The sequence below is a fragment of the Electrophorus electricus genome, chromosome 9 (genome assembly GCF_041902795.1).
Source record: "Electrophorus electricus isolate QZ-2024a chromosome 9, ASM4190279v1, whole genome shotgun sequence".
NCBI classification, from domain to species: domain Eukaryota; kingdom Metazoa; phylum Chordata; class Actinopteri; order Gymnotiformes; family Gymnotidae; genus Electrophorus; species Electrophorus electricus.
Genome location: NC_137505.1, coordinates 17633627 through 17655936, shown reverse-complemented (window position 1 = coordinate 17655936; position 22310 = coordinate 17633627). Strand labels below are relative to the sequence as shown.

The 22310-nt window shown below is 44.9% G+C and overlaps 1 protein-coding gene across 3 annotated transcripts in view; it reads left to right on the top strand.

The window, feature by feature from the left end:
- mao (monoamine oxidase) overlaps positions 1 to 22310 on the top strand; it is a 30149-nt gene extending 7839 nt beyond the window's left edge. For all 3 annotated transcript variants that reach the window (XM_081720819.1, XM_027005250.3, XM_081720818.1), the window contains exons 2-15: positions 7442 to 7536; positions 8056 to 8193; positions 12119 to 12223; positions 12400 to 12491; positions 12625 to 12766; positions 14703 to 14852; positions 15558 to 15717; positions 16018 to 16114; positions 16222 to 16275; positions 16372 to 16429; positions 18307 to 18404; positions 18563 to 18674; positions 19736 to 19798; positions 19905 to 22310. In XM_081720819.1, the coding sequence (XP_081576945.1) occupies positions 7465 to 7536; positions 8056 to 8193; positions 12119 to 12223; positions 12400 to 12491; positions 12625 to 12766; positions 14703 to 14852; positions 15558 to 15717; positions 16018 to 16114; positions 16222 to 16275; positions 16372 to 16429; positions 18307 to 18404; positions 18563 to 18674; positions 19736 to 19798; positions 19905 to 20060 (1497 nt within the window). In that variant the 5' untranslated portion in view covers positions 7442 to 7464 and the 3' untranslated portion in view covers positions 20061 to 22310. The remainder of the gene's footprint in view (positions 1 to 7441; positions 7537 to 8055; positions 8194 to 12118; positions 12224 to 12399; positions 12492 to 12624; positions 12767 to 14702; positions 14853 to 15557; positions 15718 to 16017; positions 16115 to 16221; positions 16276 to 16371; positions 16430 to 18306; positions 18405 to 18562; positions 18675 to 19735; positions 19799 to 19904) is intronic.

The following is a 22310-nucleotide window of genomic DNA, read 5'->3' as shown; positions in this document are numbered from 1 at the left end:
CAAAGAATTCTAACAAAGCAAAGAACAAAACCGTTTTCGGAACATAATTTCAACTCTGTCAAACGTACGCTCTGCAGAACCCCCCCCGTATACAAATGTCAAGTGCTAATGGGAACGTGTGGAGGAGAGGGAAACACTCTGCTGTGCATGCTTGAATAAAGGACACGTTACCAAAGACTCCTAATCGCACATGATTACTGCAGAGCATAGGTGCCACAGGAGGCAACTATGAGCCTTATGCCATCAACACTGATCTCAGCTGGAGCATTGTATAAGTCAACAACAGCAGATTAATTGAAAGGATCTGACTGGTTTGTCATCATGTATCTATCGGAGATCTTCCATCTGTAAAACCAGCTGTGGACATAAAAGCACTAGAATCGAATTTTGTCTAAATCAAATCAGGAGAAAAAAGTATCTCTCTTAAAGGGCAGAATCCGACAGAATGAGACTGGTCACCTTGAAATGCCACTTGAACGCATGTCCTCATCAACCAGATAATGAAAGGCTTGCTTTAATCAGGTGGTCAGGTGTAAACACCTCAAAAGGAAGCTGGAGAGAGATTCAGAGTGCTCATGCATCAGATTAATGAATGAAGAACGTGCATACAGCACTGTAAACATGAGTAAAGGAGGAATCACACTGCCAAAAACACTCACTGTACCGTGATTAGAATTGAGAGAAGCACTGATTTCTGCTGCAGTGAGCAATATCTTAAGGGAAGATCTAGGGAGTATTTCTGGATGGATCAGTAGTACTAGGCTATATTAATAATGAAGCTCAAAGATGACATGAATTTGTGGCTATTCTTGTTCAGAGAAATCGAGAAATCACCGATCCAGCCCAGTGGCATTATGTTGACACAGATGATAACCAGATTATGCTTCCAGAGGCCTCAAGGTTTCAGAGCTGATTACCTCAAATTGGATTACTGGACCCAAGTTCCTGTGGGAGAGAAAAATTGTAACAAACCAACAGGAAACCTCAGAAGTGCTGGTAGGGGATCCTGAGTGCTGAAAACAGAAGCTGGAAGGCACGTCGCTGAACTAAATTTTTTGTGGTTCTCAAAACGGACCACATCTGTGAATGTTATAGCAAGAATTCAAGTGCTAGCTAAGAGCATTCAGATAAGAGACCCATTAAATGTAGAGGAGAGAAGAAACGCAATACTTGACCCCATTCCACTCGCACAGAGAAATGTCTTTAAGGAGGAAGCATACCGACTCAGAAAGCTGTAAAATTGCCTTATTATCACCAGCTGTACCAGCTCAACCTCTTCCTCCTGCATGATGTTTTGTGAGTGGGTGGACAATTAAAGAGAGCATCCTTATCCTTTGCTGTTAAACTTCCAACAGCTTCCACTATCATGAAAAAACCAACACCAAGGCAGAGATCAGTCCATAAGGTCAGATCAAGGATACAGTTTTATAAGGCCAAGAAAGTAATTAGAAAATCCCTGAAAGAAGTGGAAAAAGAGGGAGTGAGTGAATATCTAGCAAAGAAGCAGTGCGACTTCTGCATAAACTTTCCGGACTCAGATCATCCAGCAGGAGCCAGGGAACATCAAAGTAGGACCATAAGGAGCATACTAGGTTACATTCCAGCACAGAGTGCTGGACGATTAGATAATGCTTCTTTAAAGACATTCTTTTATGAAGCCTTGTCCATCGTGAATAATTGTTCACTGACTTTGGATGCCATCAGTGATGTCAGAGTTATGTAGTCTTTAAAGCCAGAAAACTTGCTTACAATGAAATCCTCCATCATGCTGCCCCCTCCTTGTTAAGGATGACCTTTGTACCAAAAAAGATGAAGACAGGTACAATATCAATCAGAAAAATATTTGGAACAGGTGGATCTGTCTACCCAGTACGATCGCCCGGCAAAGATGACGTGGTCTAAGACAAGACGTTCAAATTGGGCACATTGTGACCATGAAAGAAGGAGAGCTTACTTGCAGTGATTGGGAACTTGTTAGGGTTCTTGAAGTCTCAAAGGACGATGATGCATTGGAAGTTAGGGGGAAAAAGGACGAATGCTTAAACAACCTGTCCGTCGTAAAGCGTTCAGTTCAGTTGCTTGTTCTTATCGAGGCACTGCTTCGCAACCAACACATTGGTGAGTTGTAAGTATAGGAAGGTTATAACTGATCCCAAGTGTACTAATCAGTTTCACCAGTTGATTTAGAATATCTAACTTGGTATAAATACAGATTTAGGTTGTTAAATCAACCAATCGTGTTGCTGTGATTTTGTATGTTCTTTGAGACACCGTAATAACTATTAGGAAATTGATTTAATTATTGTAAAGACTGCAGTGCCTTAACAGCAGTGCCTTAAGTGTGATAGCAATGATTGGGCTTGTGTTGCCACGGAAACATAAACTGAAATATTTGAAATAATTTGTCTTGATGTTTTTGGAAACATGTTTGAGGAAAAAGGACATCATTTTTGAATAACTATAGGAGGAGAGTTGTAATTTTATGGTTTCATTTGCTGTAGGCTACGTGGTAACGGCGCTTGACCTAGATGCTGAGTGTCCAAATGAAAAGGTTTGAGACGTACAATACTGAAGCTCCAAAATGAAAGGATTCCACATGTGGTAAAGGGCATAACACTTTTTCACAGTGATTTATGGTACTTCATGATAAATAAATGCGACTGAGCTATGAGTATGAAGCATGGATATAATTGACCGGTTTAACTACAGTCTCATCTAGCAGAGAGGGAGATGCTTTGCATAACTGGATTATGGTAAATGTGTGATTTGGTATCCAAAAGGCATAAATCATTACTGTATCTAGCAGCTGAATGGAAGCCATGCCAGCCCATAAACAACAGTGATCATTTCTTCTGCTCAGCCACATTTTTGTGTTACTAATGGACCAATACAGACCCATCAAATTGATACAGAATGTGGACTTGAGGATTGGCGATGTTTTGGGATAATGTGATATTATAATTATGGCTGAGCCTGGCACAGCTGACGCGTAAAGCGGATTCTGTTTGGGCTTGAATATTAGGTTTCATCAGGGACTTGTAAGGAAACAATCATTTAGATTAGACATTTAGTTGCAGTGCACTAGTCTTAGTTTGTGTTTAGACATGCCTGTGTCTGATTTCAAGCAGGAGCAGTGCATGCAAACCCCTTTCACATAGTTAGGTATGCTATATGCTAAATTACAGTCACTGATGTTATTTTTAGGAACTGAAAACAGACAACTGGAAGGAAATTTTGGGATAATGAGGAGTCACATCCTTTTTTGTGTTCCTTTCATTTTTTTTTTTTTTTAACCACCAACAACACTTTTTTTCTGGTTGCCGTAGTGTTGCACTGGTCTCAGGTCTCAGTGTGAGAGTATGCATTCTGACGTGTGTATGCCCATCTGGGTCTGATTTTGCTTATGTCAGCCATGTAACCGTGGCAGATTTCTATAGCCCTCACGCTACCTCACACTTCGATCTACAAGAAGGACCAGCGTGGGTCTGGAATAACGAAATCTTCTAAGTCGTTTTCCGATGAGGTAAAGAGAAAGGCGGCTGATAAAGAGCCACCATAAACTGAGCACACCGCTCTGGAAACTGGGGTTCGTGGAGTTTGGGTTAGCGTTAATATTTAAAGTCAAACTAATATATGACCTTTTGTTCTGTGTAAATGAAGGGAGGCTGTTTCATTCTTTCATTTATCCTCGCCAAGCAGCGTCATCTTAACATTGGCAGTTGCCACGGAAACCTTTGCTTGCCTCTGTGCTCCTGTTCTACAGCAAATAGCCCCCAGTGCTGTCACTAACAAGGAGAGAAAAGCAAAAGCATAAAAAGCCCGACAGGAATGAACCAAACAAACAAAACCAAATAAAGATCTGCCTGTTTATCCAGCGTACTGTTCTTCTGACTGCATGACACAAGCTCTCTGCCATTAGAAAGTTCCCCAATAACACAGAGGTGGTTCAGTATACTGTGCTGCCAAGTACCATTTTTATGTATATGAGCAGAAATGAATTACTGGCATTAAACCATATGAACTGTGCTATAACTGCTGAATCTGCCCTTGGCAATAACCTTAACTGTTATCTAACTATAACCTTTCAGACGAGTTGTTTGAGTGAATTCTTATGAACTTGCAACTGTGAGACTGTGTTGCCTGGCTCTGTAGTACAGAGCTCCACCTAACCATTGAAACCATTGAGTTTCTGATGTCTGATAGATGCGCACTCCTGATGAATGATGTCTATAGCCATTCTTATGTCATTACATGAAAATGGGAAAAGACTCGAGATATTTTTACTTCCCGTCTCTCTTGCTTCATTTGCTTGCCTGTTGTAGTTAAAAGCATGAGATGTTTGCCTGTTTGGAGAGCAGAAATGCTTCTTCTCGTCCAATTATTGAATAAACGTCCCCTCAATTAGGTCAGCCAGTGCCTCAGGTGTAACACAGCAGTCCAGATGGGGTGGGTGGCAGAAAGCTAAGTAATGTGCAGAGAAGGGACAGATGGGAAGAGAATTGGGGGGTTGTGGGGGGGGAGGTGTCTGAGAGATCCATGCTGTGAGGGCAGTTCTTTGATCACTGAAAACACTCTTCAAAGGACCGCTAACCTTTTCCTGGGTGTTATGACAATGCCCATTGCGTCAGTTCGCTATAGTGTAGATTCCTGCAGTGCAAGCTTTGAAGCTTCACTGTCTGTGTATACTGTAGCATTTTCAGTGTCTGGCCAGTACAACACAACCAGTTTATATCTGCAAATCCAGGCGGTGGGTGTGGATTTGAATTCATGTCACCTGTGTTAGATATCTTATGTGAGACTAAATTGCACAGAAAGTGCACTCTCCCTCGTCTCCTAGTGGAGGAGGGGTTCCTGTTTTTAAGTCTGGCTGCCTCCGAGGTCTCTGTTTTATTTATTTATTTTTTGCATTGCCTCTTTGGACTGAGCTGAACCTCTCAGTTTACCAGACTACCACCTTCACCTATGGTCATGAAACCTAGGTAATGGCCAAAAGATGTAGATCATGGACTCAAGCAGCCGAAATGAGCTCTCTGTGCCAGGCAACAGGGATCCTCTCTGTAGGGTGAGGAGTTAGGATTTCTGGAAGGAGTTCATAACAGAGCCTCTGCCAGTTGAGGTGGTTGGGGCATCTGATAAGGATGCTCCCTGGAGGAAGCCTGAGGGTAGAATCAAGAGCTGGCCTGGGAACGCCCGGAGACCCCCCAGGAGGAGCTGGAGGAGACAGCTGAGGACAGAGATACCAGGGCTTCTCTGCTCCCTCTATTGCCACAGTAACCGTGAAATGGACTAAGCAGAGAAGAAGATGAACAAAAGCAATATTCACTGTACAAAATTAAGGCATAGAAGCTTCAGCATCTTGCGTCTTTGGGGTGTAAGATGACTTTTCTTTTTCCTAGAGTTCAATAAAAATGTAGTGTGTGTGTGTGTGCTTATTGAAAGAACAGTGAAGCAGCTGTGTGGTCTCAGTTTTGGTCAGTTAAGTAATGTAAAATGTAAACAAAAACCTAGACCACCTTTAGAGAATGTTGAAATGCTGGCCATTTGATCTGCACATTCGACTCAGGAGCAATTAGTCTAACACAAGACAACTAAACAGGAAGGGAAATGAGCATTGCAAGCCCATTTGCAAACGTGAGTAGGGGGGCGTGGTCATCTATTGCTGGACGACCAGTGGCATTCTTGGCATTCTTCTTTTACAACTTTATCAGGTGGATGTTTGCATGGCCCACACATTTAGCCTTAATCAGTTTGGAGGTGTGTGTGTGTGTGTGTGTGTGTGTGTGTGTGTGTGTGTATATGTGTGTGTGTGTGTGTGTGTGTGTGTGTGTGTGTGTCTAGCGGGCGAGGCACATTTGTTGTTTACTTTATCTGCTGCTCCACATCCATGGGTTGTGGTTTTAGTCTCTTGTCATATAGCTCTCGTCTCTGTGTCCTCACCTGCTAACTTAGTTTGCCTCAAAAGAGGAAGATGGTTATCTTCAGGGATATTCTTGCACTTTGTAATTAACGATTATCAGTCGTCTTAATAGTTGAGAGAGCAATGGGAAATCCAACAAAAGTGCAGTCATGTGAGTGGAACCTCAAGAGGGTTCTGTCATATAGTATTCAGTCTTCTGTGGTTAAAAAAAAAGGAATAGCTCCACTTCACCTAATGTTAAAAGAGATTTTTAAAGGTTTATTGCTGGACATTTGGGATCCACATGACATCTTTGGTAGCAGCGAGAATTTTCAGCATGAGTAAGTGTAGCAGGACTCCTAGTGGGACTCCCCAAAACTGCCATCCGCTCTTTAGTCCTCTAAGGCAGAAACATTAGAACTCTTGACACATAAGGTAGTCTGACGGTGTTCCTCATGCATAGTGCAGTTTCTCACTGGAGCAGCGATTTTACTTCCCCTGCAGAAAGAGGAAGGCTGTGTTTGTGTTTCGAGAGTGAGAGGAATCCAGTGTCCACGCCTCCCACGTTCTCCCTGCTGGGAAACTTACTCCCAGACTTCTCACATGCAATACTGCTGCAGAGGAAACTGTCCATTTCTGAGGTCTAATTACTTTGACATCAGGAGTTCGATATAATTTAACACTTGGTTTCTGAAGGACTTGCATCCAGCTGTGAACATTTCTGGATGTGCTAATAGTAGTTGTGGCTGTTAGAGTGATGTGTGTTATTATCATTAACGTGATAAATGAGATTAAAGTCACTTTTCTGAGCACATCACAGGTGTTACCAGTACTTGTGTTCCAACTGTCATGACACAGGCCCCTCCTCCTAGGCCCCTCCCAGTGTGTCTGTGTGTGTCTGTGTGTGTCTGTCTGTGTGTCTGTCTGTGTGTATGTGTGTGTGTGTGTGTGTGTGTGTGTGTGTGTGTGTCTGTCTGTCTGTCTGTCTGTGTGTGTGTGTCTGTGTGTGTCTAGCGCCATGTTCATTGTCTATAGTCATGTTCATTGCTAGCACCCATATTTAAACCCTTGTTTTATTGTTGTTGGTTGGCGGTGTTTGACTCCATGCTATACGTGCTTCACTGTATGACATTATCATGAGACTTAGTGTGTTTGCTGTCTGTTGTGTTAGTTGGGAACATATTGTTGTTTTCCTTTTGAGTTTGTCATTGTGTTATTAAACATCTTTGTTGTATAACCAGGGCTGGTCTTTGCATCCTGCCTCGCCTCCGCTCTCACACCGACTTGATAGCAAACTGCAGAAAAATGAAATATGTATCTTCAATATGTATTGAAGACTCAAGCATCCAAGCATTTTTTGCCCATGTCTCACTAATACTGGAGTTTGTGTGTGTGCTGCTTCTAAAAGACTACATCATTTCCTGTTTTAGAACAACTTATATGTATAGTATTTGTGTTTACCATGTGCCGGTTACAATGTAAACCTGATTTCACTAGTGCTGGAATAGAAATGTAGTTCAGATTCCTGCCTTTTGTCTTCCACAGGACTAAGTGCAGCCAAGCTGTTGATGGAGAGTGGCTTGAACCCTGTGGTCTTGGAAGCTAGAGACCGAGTTGGAGGGAGAACCTACACCGTTCAGGTAATGAGACCATATGATGGACGTATGGCAGGAGATTCTTCCGATTGTATACTTGGGAGACGTGTAGATACGTAGTTACTTCCAGAGGATGTCTGACGCATAAAACCCCAAATCTAAGATGTTCCCTAAACCACAAACCAAACTTGCACAAAACTACGCCCAATTGCTGCTGTATAATTGGAAATTGCAGATCTATATTCAGATTTTAATATACTCAGGTCTACTGTAAATTACACTGCTTTCTCAGATCTCTGGACATGTCTCTGATCTGTGGCCTTGTATATTAAAGAACACCTCTAATGATCCTATGTTTGTTCTAGAAAATGGGCTGTAATTGAAGAAAATGTACTCTGGTAGATATACTTTCCATTTATTCAGGTCTGTCTGGAGTATCGAATGCACTCAGGTTTTGGTTACACACTGAGTGCAAAGCCAGGAAAATAAACAGCAGGAAAAGCATCGCTCTTTTGTACAGTAGTTAGCAGCTCTGAATAATCCATACGCCTCAAACCTCTCCAGAACAAACAAACCAAATGGGTGGATCTGGGCGGCGCATACATCGGACCCACTCAGAACCGGATCCTGCGCTTGGCCAAGCAGTATGGGGTTCAGACATACAAGGTCAACGAACAGGAATCCTTGGTCCACCATGTGAAGGTAAGCTGGAACGCAGGCCTGCTACCATAACCTCACAAACCAGCTGCTAAAGCAAAGGGTTGCCGAGGGGACGCTTCCAACAGAGCCCCTCCGCAAACAGCCGCCTGAGGACTTTGGTTCATTTGCCATTTCCGGTGGGTCACTGAGTCTCTTCTTCCAGAGATCTCATAGCCTGGAGCGCAGGAAGCCCGAGCCGGGCTGGGCTGTGGGCTGTTGTGGAGGGCCACACACAAGCAGCTTTATAGCATGCTAGAGTCTGGAGATGCTAATCAGTGCCTGAAGGAAGCCTGTAATATGGTTTCTCCTGTTCCAAGTGGACAAACAGGGAAGAAGTCGAGACGACAGTGTCCCCTCGCTCCCTGCACTCATGTCCAATTGGAGGAGACGCATCACTGCCCTTAACACAAGCATTCTGCATGCCTTTATTAGATTTCCCTGGAGACTTAGCTTCTCTGTGGCTCTGGCCAGCTTATGGAGCTGTAAATCCCAGAAATGGTTAGCCTAGTGCCCTCAGCAATCGATCGTGTTAGTGTTACGCATGCACATATGGAATGAGCTCGCTCTGGACCGCTCCTCGGGTGCACCGAGATGCAGACTGGACGCTTGCGCGTGCGTGGATCCGGAAGTCGTGGGAAAGCCGTGGAGCGTTCAGGAGGATGCCAGGGTGGAGGAATGAACACGTTCCACAAAACATTTGCGCTAACGATACAGTACAGCTTTCCAGCTCTCTGTGGAGCAGAGTGGCGGAATATTATCCTGGCTTAGCCGGCGGGGCACTCTGGAGGGTTTCTGTGTTCCTCCTTGATGCGATTTGACAGGGCCAGGGCAGGACTTCACGTCAGCTGCACCATCATGTGTCTTGTCAAAACTCCCATAGGCAGCTTTACTGCAATAAAAGCCCCGTGCACAGTACAGAGACAACACATGGCCACATAAAACCGTGTATGTTTGGAGAGCTTTAAATCCTTTTATATGCATGGATGTGATTTATACTTGAGGAGACCATTACCGATGTATTTGGACGTGGCCCAGCCGAGAGGATTGGTGGCCTGTCTGGGAGATAGACGTGCATTATTCCCCACATGCCCAAACAAGAAGAGAGCCTGTTGACACTGTTTCTTTCCTCAAGCCCACGGAGTGCTGTTATATTGACATGACCTATTTTAGATTAGCCGTGTTTCAGCGCTTGCAGCCGCACACATTCGGTCAGTGCTGCTGGTTTTGTGACCGATACAGTTGGCGTCTCTGTTCTGCGTATGAGCTTTCCTTCTCTCTGCCGCAGTCGCTTTCGCTTTGATTGTGTGCGCGTGAGAGAGCGATGGAGAGGGAGAGAGAGAGAGAGAGAATGTGCATGTTTGTCTGTGTTTATATGTGTGAGTTTGTTTGAGAAAAGGAGAAGGAGCACGTGTGCTTGCGTATGCGCGCGAGTGCGCGCGTGTTCTCGGTATGTTCATGCCACTCTAAAGCAGCTGTTCTTTCTATCCATGGCTCCATCTCTTGGCAGTAGCTTCCCCATAGGTTACCATGGCAGCACTTCCCATCAAACGGCAATCGCTATCAGTGCTGTTTCCCTTGTCTCTGCCCCTGGCTCTCGCCTTCTCTCTGCCTGGCCCTGGTGTTTGCTAACAGGGGAGTTTCCCTTCACTCATTTCATAATCAGAAATTAAACACTCATTCCAAACCCACAGAGAATTGCCCAGACCTGTAGTTTTGTGTGGTCACGTCTCTCAATGCAGCCACTAACTGACCCTTTTGTGTATCGTGCAGCTAATTGTGGACACTCCCAAAGGTATTTTTTATAGAGAAACACTTGATATTGTGCCAGGAACACATTAGAAACAGATTATTATGGTCAACGGGAGACCAGTATGAGACTTGGCACTCATGTCTAACCCCATGGGGTCGTATAAACAAGAAATAATGCGACAATTATAACTTGGCAGGAATGCTGCTCTAGATGGCAGGTTAGCGTGCAACCTCCTTGCTGTGGAATACTGGCTTCGGTTCATCAAATAATTATATGATCAAGTCCTGAGCAGTGTCTGGTGTTCTGCAGAATAGATGCTACTAGATACTGTCAGATAGTGACTCTTCACTACTGATTTTAGTTTATTGAAGTTGTTATCGCAACTTTCTTTGAAACCCAACAATGAAAATGTAGTGTGTAGTACAGTTGCTGAAATATGGCTTTCCACACACTGCTCGGACCTGGGTAATAAAGCATTTGCTGTGGTGTGTTGAAAGCTTTATGACTCCCTCTGTAGAGCCGCTGTGCACATAGCCACCCACCTAGGCCCCACGACGAGTGGGCTGTTTCGTAATTAGGGTGTGCGTCCAAAGTCTGCCGCCTGGGGTAATCAACTTTCCTGGGATTGCATCATGCAGATGTGCCCTGTCGGGAGACCTCAGCACGTCAGTGATTGAGAGATTAAAGGTTGCAAAACCTCAAGTGATTGAGATTGAGATTAAAGGTTGCATCCTGGTGTATTCAGATCTGAGCAGAAGTCTGCTCACCAGCGGGAGCACAGAGAATGGGTGTCTGCTCGGACTGCAGGAAAAGACAGTCCGCATTCCTCATCTGGTTGCGTGTTCACCTCACTTCTGTCACCATGGGAACAGACCTGTTGCTGGATGGCGTGCGAGGCACGGTGTTCTGTTTCTTGCACGCGCACGTAACAGAGCCCCATCGTTCCCCATACATACAGCACGTGCTGCGTTTAGATTTTTCATTTTGTGCGTGGCTTCCTCGCACTGCTATGTGGGAGGACATTGCTGGGGTAAACTGCATTGCATCGGGTCATTGTTGGACATTGTGTTGTGGATTGATTTAGAATTACTGTCCTATCATTTTAATTGGAATTACAAATGCACATGACTAAGCCAATGAGAAGGTAGGACTTCCCCTCTCAGCCTGTACTGCATTTCAGTGCAGGATATCCAACACGGTTAATTAAAAATGACATGTAATGGCAGCATATAACTTGCAAATTATTAAGACACTTTAGAGGGTCTTAGAATAATTATACTTGAGAATTCATAATTACATTTGTAATTACAATAAATAATTCAATATTATTTATATAAATACTTTTTTTTTTTTTTTTTTTTTGGTGGGAGGTTGCATCTGTGTGGCTAATGCAAGATATGTGCTGTTTTCCCATCAGTAACCCTGTTTGGTGTCAGAATGGTGGCTGGTTAGCTCAGTATACATGAAAACATGATTAGGGGACCAGATCGTCATAGAAACCCTTTTATCAATGACCCCATTACAAGGCTACACGTACTGACCAATTATCAGAGGTATGTTAGAGTGTATGTTAGATTAGGAAAGATTTATCTCCTCTGGTGTATGTAATCTTTAATCTGTAGTCAAATATTAATCAATTTTTTATAACTATGTTTGTTTAATTGCCCCTCAGCAACGGAGCAATTCAGGTATGAAGCAATGTGTGCTTGCCTGTGCTAGCCATTCTGAGTAAGCATTTCCACTAGTGTGAAACACCAGAATGGATAAACAGACTGTTATCATATTGCTGCCCTGTGCCTTAGAGATGAGCGTCTCACTATTTTACTGTGTATTTCATTGTGACTATAGTACTTGTTTGATTGAGAAATTATCATTACATCTTTTTGCAAAGACACATAATTATTCACAGACCCCTTAAAATGTAAAAATAATTTGCAAATAATATGACATCTGAGGGCCTCCAGTGACTTTGAACCCTGAAGAGAACAGGTTCTACATATGTCTGATCTGAAATATTGAAATGTAGTATATGTTTAGGAAGGTGAAAAAGCTTTCCATTGCAACATGTAATCACAAATCCTATTCTGATAATATAATGGCTATTATGGAGATGTTCCATCAAACAGCGATGGTTATTAGTGCTGTGGTTTCTTATGCTGGCTGCTTCTTGCGTCCCAGGGGAAATCATATCCATACAAGGGATCTTTCCCCCCAGTTTGGAACCCTCTTGCTCTGTTGGACTACAACAACCTCTGGAGGACCATGGACAAGATGGGCATGGAGGTAAGTTCCCGTTAACCTTAAGACACACTCAGCAGTTGTTGTATCCATCCAGCTGGTCTCACAGTGACAGGACTGGTTGAGACCTTGTAGGTTATCAGTTTGAATTCTATGACTCAAATAGTGTTGATTATTGTTGATTGGCCTTCACGGTAGCTGGTTATGGTTCTGTACTGCAGATCCCAAAAGAGGCACCATGGAGGGCCCCACATGCAGAAGAGTGGGATAAGATGACCATGCAAGAGTTATTTAAGAAAGTCTGCTGGACCAGGTATGTGGAAAACTCTCGAGGAACAGAAGTGCGTGTGGCACTGGGTTTAGATGTTTTGAAGCTGCTGTATTGTGTGAGTCAGAAATGGTTGTTGCACCTGCAAAGGGGGCTTTTTGTATTTGTCTGTGTGCAGCGTGGCACGGCGCTTTGCCACGCTGTTCGTCAACGTGAACGTGACCTCTGAACCTCACGAGGTGTCTGCTCTCTGGTTCCTGTGGTACGTCAAGCAGTGTGGGGGTACCATGAGGATCTTCTCCACCACCAACGGAGGTCAGGTATGTCTGACCAGAGAGAGAGCGAGCCAGCTAAACAACTCCTTGTACGTTGATGCACTGACTTGGAACGACAAGAATCAAAGCAGCCGTTGAAGCAAGCAGAGACAGTGTAGAGAGGTGGAGAGATGTGGAGCAAGTCAAACATTCTTTCTGCTGTGTTGCAGTACTTTCAGTTCTATGGCTGCATTATTGAGCTCATGAATCATTTTATCCATTTATTTGAAGGGAAGCTTAATTGCAAAAAACACAGTCTAAGTGCCGCATGAGGACACCTGAAAGAGTCCCAACATGCTGGTGTTCACTGTGGAACAGTGATGTTTGTCTGTGTCTGTCTGTGTCTGTCTGTGTCTGTCTGTGTGTGTGTGTGTCTGTGTGTGTCTGTGTGTGTCTGTGTGTGTCTGTGTGTGTCTGTGTGTGTCTGTGTGTGTCTGTGTGTGTCTGTGTCTAGCGGGCCAGGCACATTTCTTGTTTACTTTCTGCTGCTCCACATTCATGGATTGTGGTTTGGTCTCTTGCACGTGTGTGACTTTTCACTATGACTGCATCATTGTGTGCATACACCTTGTGCATACACCTTTACAGTGTAATCAGCCTTCAATAGAGCGAGCGAAAGAAAAAGAGAGTGAGTGAGAGAGCGAGAGTGAGACAGAGAGCATGTGAGAGTGAGAGACAGACCGAGAGAGAGAGGGGGGAGGTATAGTCAGGTAGCCGTGCATCAGGCTATGTACCGTGGAAAGCGGGTAGTACTTCAGAAAGCAGGTGTATGCACAAGCCATAGGAGGGCCAACGATAGCTTGTCCCAGTGTCCTGTAATCAGTGCCACTCTCTATTCTTTAACCCTAATTTAGTTAATCACAGTGCTCAAAGTGGATGTGCTTTGGAGGTGGAGAGCAGCCATTCTTTGGCATTATTGAAATATTGAATGCTCTGCTACCACAGATACAGACGAAGGGGACACACTAGCGTGATTAGGGATGCTTATTATGAGGTTTAGAATCATTTCCTGCCACCTGGCCCCATGTAATAGATGATTTTGGTTTGTGTCATAGGTGCGTGTGAGTGCGCGTGTGCTTGTGAGTGCACAGGTGTGTGTGTGTGTGTGTGTGTGTGTGTGTGTGTGTGTGTGTGTATGTATGTGTGTGTTTGCTTTGCCACTTGTTAGTTTGTGTGACATGAGCAGAGGCCCTTGTTTCATAGACACGCACACACAGTGGAATTGTGTGCAGTATGGAAGAGAAGCAGCTTGGGGGGTGGCGCTCTCACTATAATGAGGACCCTCTCACAGAATCATTAGAACATTTGCAGTCCTTCAGGAGACCGTTCAGTGTATTGCCTCTGAAGCATATGCGTCTCTTTCTCAGTGAACGCTTATTCTAGTTATTCCACCAGGAAACACACTTCCAGGTTGGCACAGCCATCAGACTTTTGACTGGAATTTTCATATATGATTTTACATCATCTTATTTTATAGGCCATTTAATTTATTTGAGGTTGTTACTCTTTTATGTTTTTATGGGGTTTTTTTTCCTTAATAGAATATGTTTAGTACTTATTAGTTATTGGTAAATACAAAGGATATTTGTTAGATGAATGTTAGAGGCACAAGTCATCTATTGTTGTGTACGAATGCACTGAAAGATTTATAGGATTATTGCAGTTTAGAACATCATATTTCGCTATCCAGGTTTGTTTATACAGCAGTACCAATGTGGTTAGGCTCGGCTTTTTGCCCGGTGGAGCCATCTGTTGGTCAATACGAGAACTGAAATCGAAAAAAATTAACTGCTTGTCTGCTGACTCAGAACATGAAGTTATGGAGTTTAATGGCTGTAAACGCTGGGCTCAGAATTCAAGAGTTTACCAAAGCCTGCCACTTTTTTATGTGCTTTATTTGTCATTTTAATATTTGTTTTATTTTATTACTCTATGGGGTTAGGAGCGTAAATTTGTGGGAGGCTCAAGTCAGATTAGCGAATGCATGGCCAGAGAGCTGGGAGACCGTGTGAAGCTGGACAGTGCTGTCTACAGCATCGACCAGACCGGGGACATGGTGCTGGTCAAGACACTTCACGAGGACACGTACAAAGTAAGAAAGACTTCAACACCACAGGCCACCTTCAGACATTTTCCCCACACACACACACACGGGTCATAAAGGGCACATCATTTACCCACATGCTCACACTTCCCAGTTAAACATTTAGAGTTCCTCCCTGTAAGGATTCTTGCTATCTTGAACAGGATAGCAGCTTTGTGGCCCTATAAAGTAGTGGTTAAAATATTCTGTAATGTTTAATGGTGCACTTAGCTTTAAGGAGAAACATTTGTGTATCGTCTTTAGTTGATAGTAGTCACTATAACTGTATTGAAGTTGCATTCATACACCACTTTCCACGGTCTTGATTGATTGGTTGAACATTGTTGTGTTGTATCTTCGGCCGTTCACAGGATCATTTTAGAAAGTTCAAAAACCAACACGCAGAATTCTAAACTCCAGACTTCATACTTCTAAAAATCTCTAGGTTTCGTAGGGCATATAAAGAGCTGTTTGTTTGCAGCGTGTTGGTGTGTACCTCGGTGTGTGAGCGCGTGGGGGTCATGAACTCCACCCGTCCCTGGCTACTTAGAGCCTGCACCTGAGGGCTCCAGCCCCACACCCTTTCACTGCTGAAGTGTTCCTCTGTACATGTGTATCAGCTGTAGATCTGCGTGTGCGAGGGAGTCTTAAACACTTGGAGCACAGTGCTGTTGGTCATGAGGCCGGTGCTGTGTTTCTTTCTCCTTTCTGTAGGCCAAGTATGTGATCCTTGCCATACCACCAGGCCTGAACCTGAAGATTCACTTTAAGCCTGAACTGCCCCCAATAAGGAACCAGCTGATTCACAGAGTGCCGATGGGCTCGGTCATCAAGTGCATGGTTTACTACCGGGAGAACTTCTGGAGGAAGAAGGGTATTAGAGTCGTTAACATGAGACGAAATATCCATTGGGTTATCAGTTAGGCTTTAATTTAAATGGACTGTTCCTATTGCCCTTACCGAGGTGTGCTCAGGATTGTAGAACTTCGGCATGCCTGGTCATAGTTTCTTTGGGACATGGCAAACAGCTAAAAAGCCTTAACGTTTAGTCCTGTTTAGTGTGGGATTTGTGATGTTGCTGGGTGACCGTACTAAGGGCCGTTGTTTAGTCGTCCATTGGCGTCTTGTCTTTGCATGTGTGATGTGTGTGCTTAATAGTGCTGTTTTGTTCTAGGCTACTGTGGTAGCATGGTGATAGAAGATGAAGAGGCTCCCATTGGCTTGACCCTGGATGACACGAAACCTGATGGCACAGTACCTGCCATTATGGGGTAAATCAGCCTTTGGGCAGTGCTGGGCCAGCTAGTGTCCACCCACAGAAAAGAGTGCACAGCTGGGCAAGAGATGTTGAGCTGACCAGCTTTTTCCCTTCTTCCAGTTTCATCCTCGCACGCAAAAGCAGAACGCTAGCGGGGCTTACCAAGGAAGAAAGGTTCTTATTAATATAATAATAAAATATATGTAATAATAAAAACATGAAAAGTGATTCTTTAAAGTTTTCGTCATTTCCATCCATGGCTGACCACAGGAAGAAGAGGATCTGTGAGATCTACGCACGAGTCCTGGGTTCAGATGATGCTTTGCATGTAAGTTCTCGGTTCTTCACTGTTTCTGGTCCAGGTTTTGCCTTTTACTTCTGAGGTCTTCTTACCTGCAGTGGAGGAACAGGTTCTAAAAGCATCCACTACACAGAGGCAACGCAAATAGTTGTAAATATAAATATATTTATAGTTTTAAATATAAATAAACTAAATCTAAATATTTTGCTACAAAAGTTACCCTAAGCACAGTAAGGTAAACTGAGGAAAAAGTGTTCCTGCTGTACAAACGGCAGAGATTTGATACAGCAGGTCCGTACTAGTTTTATCTGGTGGACACAACAAATGGGGCTTTTTCCTCTTAGTGATATTGTGCCCAATCTGGATATCATTGTACAAAGCATGATTCCCTGGCTGAAATCATGTTATTGGATAAAATGCAAAATAAGATCACTGCTCTGCATACAGCAGACTGTCATGAATTTTACATTTTTTTTGTGATGACATAGTAACTAGTAATAAAAAAAAGTAATAAAGTAAAACGAGACTACAGTACTTTCCCTAATCATCTCTGGAACTCTAATACAGAGTGCGAGCAGGGTTGAGCGGTAGGATGGAGCGGTAGATTGAGCGGTAGGGTGGAGCGGTAGGTTGAGCGGTAGGCTGAGCGGTAGGCTGAGCGGTAGGCTGAGCGGTAGGGTGGAGCGGTAGGCTGAGCGGTAGGCTGAGCGGTAGGCTGAGCGGTAGATCGAGCGGTAGGCTGAGCGGTAGGGTGGAGCGGTAGGTTGAGCGGTAGGCTGAGCGGGAGGCTGAGCGGTAGGCTGAGCGGTAGGATGAGCGGTAGGATGAGCGGTAGGCTGAGCGGTAGATCGAGCGGTAGGCTGAGCGGTAGGGTGGAGCGGTAGGCTGAGCGGTAGGCTGAGCGGTAGGCTGAGCGGTAGGCTGAGCGGTAGGGTGGAGCGGTAGGTTGAGCGGTAGGCTGAGCGGTAGGCTGAGCGGTAGGCTGAGCGGTAGGCTGGAGCGGTAGGCTGAGCGGTAGATTGAGCGTTAGGTTGGAGCGGTAGGCTGGAGCGGTAGGCTGAGCGGTAGATTGAGCGTTAGGTTGGAGCGGTAGGCTGGAGCGTTAGGCTGAGCGGTAGATTGAGCGGTAGGGTGGAGCGGTAGGCTGAGCGGTAGGCTGAGCGGTAGATTGAGCGGTAGGGTGGAGCGGTAGGGTGGAGCGGTAGGCTGAGCGGTAGATTGAGCGTTAGGTTGGAGCGGTAGGCTGAGCGGTAGGTTGAGCAGTAGGGTTGAGTGGTAGGATGGAGCGGTAGGATAGAGTAGTAGCCCCGCCCCACCTGAACTGAGTGGCCAATGAGGCTGGGGTCTTAAACACCTTACCTGAGACTTTGTAGTCAATGTAGAACTTAATAGGACACCAGTGTAAATGCAGCAATGCTGAACCGGATGCTTGAAATATCCTGTTTGTTATTCAAACTTTAAGAAAAGGAGCAGAGACGTGCAAACAACTTTGTGCAAAATCTTAGTTAGAATATGAAAAATGGAAATTAGATTTGATAGGAGTCAGGTTGTGGTTTCATATGGAATGGCCCTAGAGCCACTGATTTAGCACCTGATTTTTTTGTTAAACTAGGTTCAGTACTAAAGAGGAGCTTGATGATTGCCGATGAAAGTCTCCACGTTCTGCCGTAGTCATTCAAACTGTCGAGAGATTAGACTGAAGCCTCGTAGTTGTTTATTGTACCACAGGGCAGGTTTTCTGTGAACATAAAGTAGTATTTGCTTACACTGCACCATGAGACAGCAATAAGGCATCATGTACAGAAAGTGTTATTTATCATGGGAGTATATAAGAACCATGAGATATTCGAAGAGCTGGAATCCAGCGTGGGTACACACGTGATGGAGGTGATCGTTCCCCAAAGCCCGTGCACTACGAGGAGAAGAACTGGTGTGAGGAGGAGTACTCCGCAGGCTGCTACACGGTCTACTTCCCCCCCGGCATCCTCACGCAGTTCGGCAGGTGAGTGGACGAGCCTGACTGGCCCCGCCCCTTTCCTTAACGTGCCTCAGCTTCTCCCCGTCACGCACAGGCCTAAGCAGCTCTGGCAGAGCAGTGTGTGTATCCCTACTCAGTGCATGACTGTGACCCACTAACGTGAGCTCACTGTCGCCCTGCAGGGTGATGAGGGAGCCCGTGGGGAGGCTCTACTTCGCCGGCACTGAGACGGCAACGGAGTGGAGCGGCTACATGGAGGGTGCTGTGCAGGCCGGGGAGAGAGCAGCCAGGGAGGTGAGAGTTCAACACGCACGCACGCGCACGCACGCACACGCAGGCCGGGGAGAGAGCAGCCAGGGAGGTGAGAGTTCAACACGCACGCACACGCACGCACACGCAGGCCGGGGAGAGAGCAGCCAGGGAGGTGAGAGTTCAACATGCACGCGCACGCACGCACACGCAGGCCGGGGAGAGAGCAGCCAGGGAGGTGAGAGTTCAACACGCACGCGCACGCACACACACACGCAGGCCGGGGAGAGAGCAGCCAGGGAGGTGAGAGTTCAACACGCACGCAAGCACACGCACACACACACACACACACACGCACGCACACGCAGGCCGGGGAGAGAGCAGCCAGGGAGGTGAGAGTTCAACACGCACGCACGCGCACGCAGGCCGGGGAGAGAGCAGCCAGGGAGGTGAGAGTTCAACACGCACGCACACGCATGCACGCGCACGCAGGCCGGGGAGAGAGCAGCCAGGGAGGTGAGAGTTCAACACGCACGCAAGCACACGCACACACACACACACACGCACGCACACGCAGGCCGGGGAGAGAGCAGCCAGGGAGGTGAGAGTTCAACACGCACGCACGCGCACGCAGGCCGGGGAGAGAGCAGCCAGGGAGGTGAGAGTTCAACACGCACGCACACGCATGCACGCGCACGCAGGCCGGGGAGAGAGCAGCCAGGGAGGTGAGAGTTCAACACGCACGCAAGCACACGCACACACACACACACACGCACGCACACGCAGGCCGGGGAGAGAGCAGCCAGGGAGGTGAGAGTTCAACACGCACGCACGCGCACGCACACACACACACACACGCACGCACACGCAGGCCGGGGAGAGAGCAGCCAGGGAGGTGAGAGTTCAACACGCACGCACGCGCACGCAGGCCGGGGAGAGAGCAGCCAGGGAGGTGAGAGTTCAACACGCACGCACGCGCGCACGCACACGCACACACACGCACACGCACACACACACGCGCGCACACACACCTCCACACACACCCTACCAGAACATATCGATCTCTCTTTGTTTGATAGGAATGAATCACCGTATTCCTTTTTCAGATTTTGTGCATGATGGGGAAAATCCATTCAAGTCAGATATGGCAACCAGAACCTCAGTCAATGGTATAAAATGCACCATCGCTTTTATAAATATATTTTTATACTATGTGTTTTTACTTAATGCTTTTGCACTCTAGTCTAATAAATAACATCAGGATAACATTTCCAGGATGTCCCTGCGGTTCCCTTTGTCACCACATTCTGGGAACGAAATCTGCCTTCTGTTGGAGGATTCTTCAAGTTCCTGGGCGTGTCTTCTTTCTTGACCGTTGCCACGGTAGTAGGTGTGGTGGCTTATAAGAAGGGACTTCTCCCAAGAAGCTAGAACTCCTTCTGCTCTACACAGCTTTTCTCACTAGCCTTGGTCAAGGCTCGCTTTCTGCTCAGTCACTGACTGACTGAGCATGAGCTCATGTGATTTAGAGGAGGATTTAGGCTAATCATTTCCTTATCATCTAATTGCAACTTAATAAAAAAAAATCCTAGAATAATGATCAAGTAAATACCGCAGTTTTAAGTGTAAAAGGAGTTACAGATCGTCACCCAGACAAGATTCCCAGACAAGAAAAGCCACTACACATTTTCATGTACAGCAAGCATGTGATTAACCACACGAATTGATTACCTCTTCTGACTTTAGGTGCTGTTCTAAGGAACCCCTTATCCGAACGAACTTTTCCAAAATATATGTAACAAAGCTAAAGCATTATCTGAACTTTTTATATTAAGTTTTATTTCAGACAGCATAAGACAAGACACTTTGCGACTATATCCTCTCTGAAATTGTAGACAGAACATGTGAACGACTGTAATTTTCCCATTACAACAGTAACAGCAGTGTTCAGATCTCTTATGTCCTTAAATGCTATGTGAATGTTCTGTGGGTGTACGGCAGGCTAACTGAAGTAAGGCGTTAGCCTGCCATGAAGCCAGCTAGTTGTGCAGTCGGTCGGTCGGGCTGTCCTTCTCAGGTGTGCCCTGGGCTGAAAAAGTGTTGTATCTCTTCAACTTCCTGTGCATGACTGAAGTCTCTGTGTCACTTATGACTGAATCTTATGTAAACATTTGAATGTATTTTTTTTAGATTAGATATTATATTTGATTGATTTTTAAACATAATTTCAGACAAATATTTACCTTTTATTTTAATCTTTGTTTTTTTAGAGAATTTTCTAAGGTGTTGAACATGTATTCCTTTATCCATTTCCTTTCAACAAGAACATGAACTTGGACGCAGTTGCCATAGTAGCAGACACTAAAGTGTTTATAGAATCATTTATCATTTTAAGCATATATGCAGATCTTCCATTATCTTTTGAGCATAAATTGTCTTACATTTGTCTATATTGATAAATATTCACTACTTCATACATCTAAACATACATACATTTCAGTTAAAACATCTAAACATACATACACACAATTCAGCTAGAAGACTGAATTAATTTCCATGCTCATGTTTCTGAATACTTTGAGTCATTTTAAGACAAAGGTTAATGTCTTGGGTATTTGTATGTGTTTACCAAAAAAATGTATTAAAATAAAGATTTTTGTCATAGCCAAAGATAGGAAGTAGTAAACAAAGACAAATGGAAACTATAATCCTTTTCATGACATAATTTAAAAAATTTAAATAGAAGTCAAAATCTAAGTGAATTAAATGACTGTGATATAAGTCAAGAAACAGGAAGATTAGAAAATAACACTTTATATGTGCAAGCCCTCTGTATGTGGAATGTGTTGTTGTTCCAGAAATACACTGTGAGTGGTTGTCTGTGGTGCCTTAATGTATTAGTGCTCCTCATTTCTCAAGTGCCTCTGTGGTTGTCCTGTCTGGCACACTGTTCCTGGGTCAGCTGCTGGCCACTTTACTGAGCAGATGCTTCACGTTAGTTACTTCATTTTGGCCAAGTTCTTCTGCGTGCTCATTCAGGTGGGATGAAGGTTGATGTGGGCGTCACAATCATACACTGGTTCTTACCCTTAGCTTCATTTTCAGTAACAGTGAGCATGCTCAGGTCCAATAACGACACAAAACTGCATCACATATTCAGTGTCACACACACTTACGAAAATATCCTCTTGTTGCTAGGGGGCGGGTCTTCGTCTCCAGGTCATTCCCAGTGTCACATGAGCGTAGCTACTGCAACATTCACGTGAAGTCACTCGTACCCAAAGTAGTCACTGACAAAGCAGAGATGATTGATCAGTACCAGAGAGTAAACGAAGACTGGCTGTGGACTGTACGCTTCTGTCTGAAAGCCTACCAAGGGTTAGCTTTGGTGACAGAAAAACACCTTTTGTTTTTTAATCTTGTGGACTGTGAACTTAGTTCTACTGCAGTGGCTCTTGTCAAGGCCATTCTAATGTCATGTTGTGGTTGATGTTACTCTTTTGTCTGGTGAGTCGTGTCTCTCTGTGCTGTGACGATGCTTTGCTAAGACCTTAGCAGAGTCCCTGACAAGATTTTGTCCTTTTATCAAACTGTGTGTGCATTGTTCAGTGTCTGCTCTTGTAACTGTGTCACTTGATTTCTTTGTGTACAACACAGCCGGTAATAAAAATGTGAATGAGG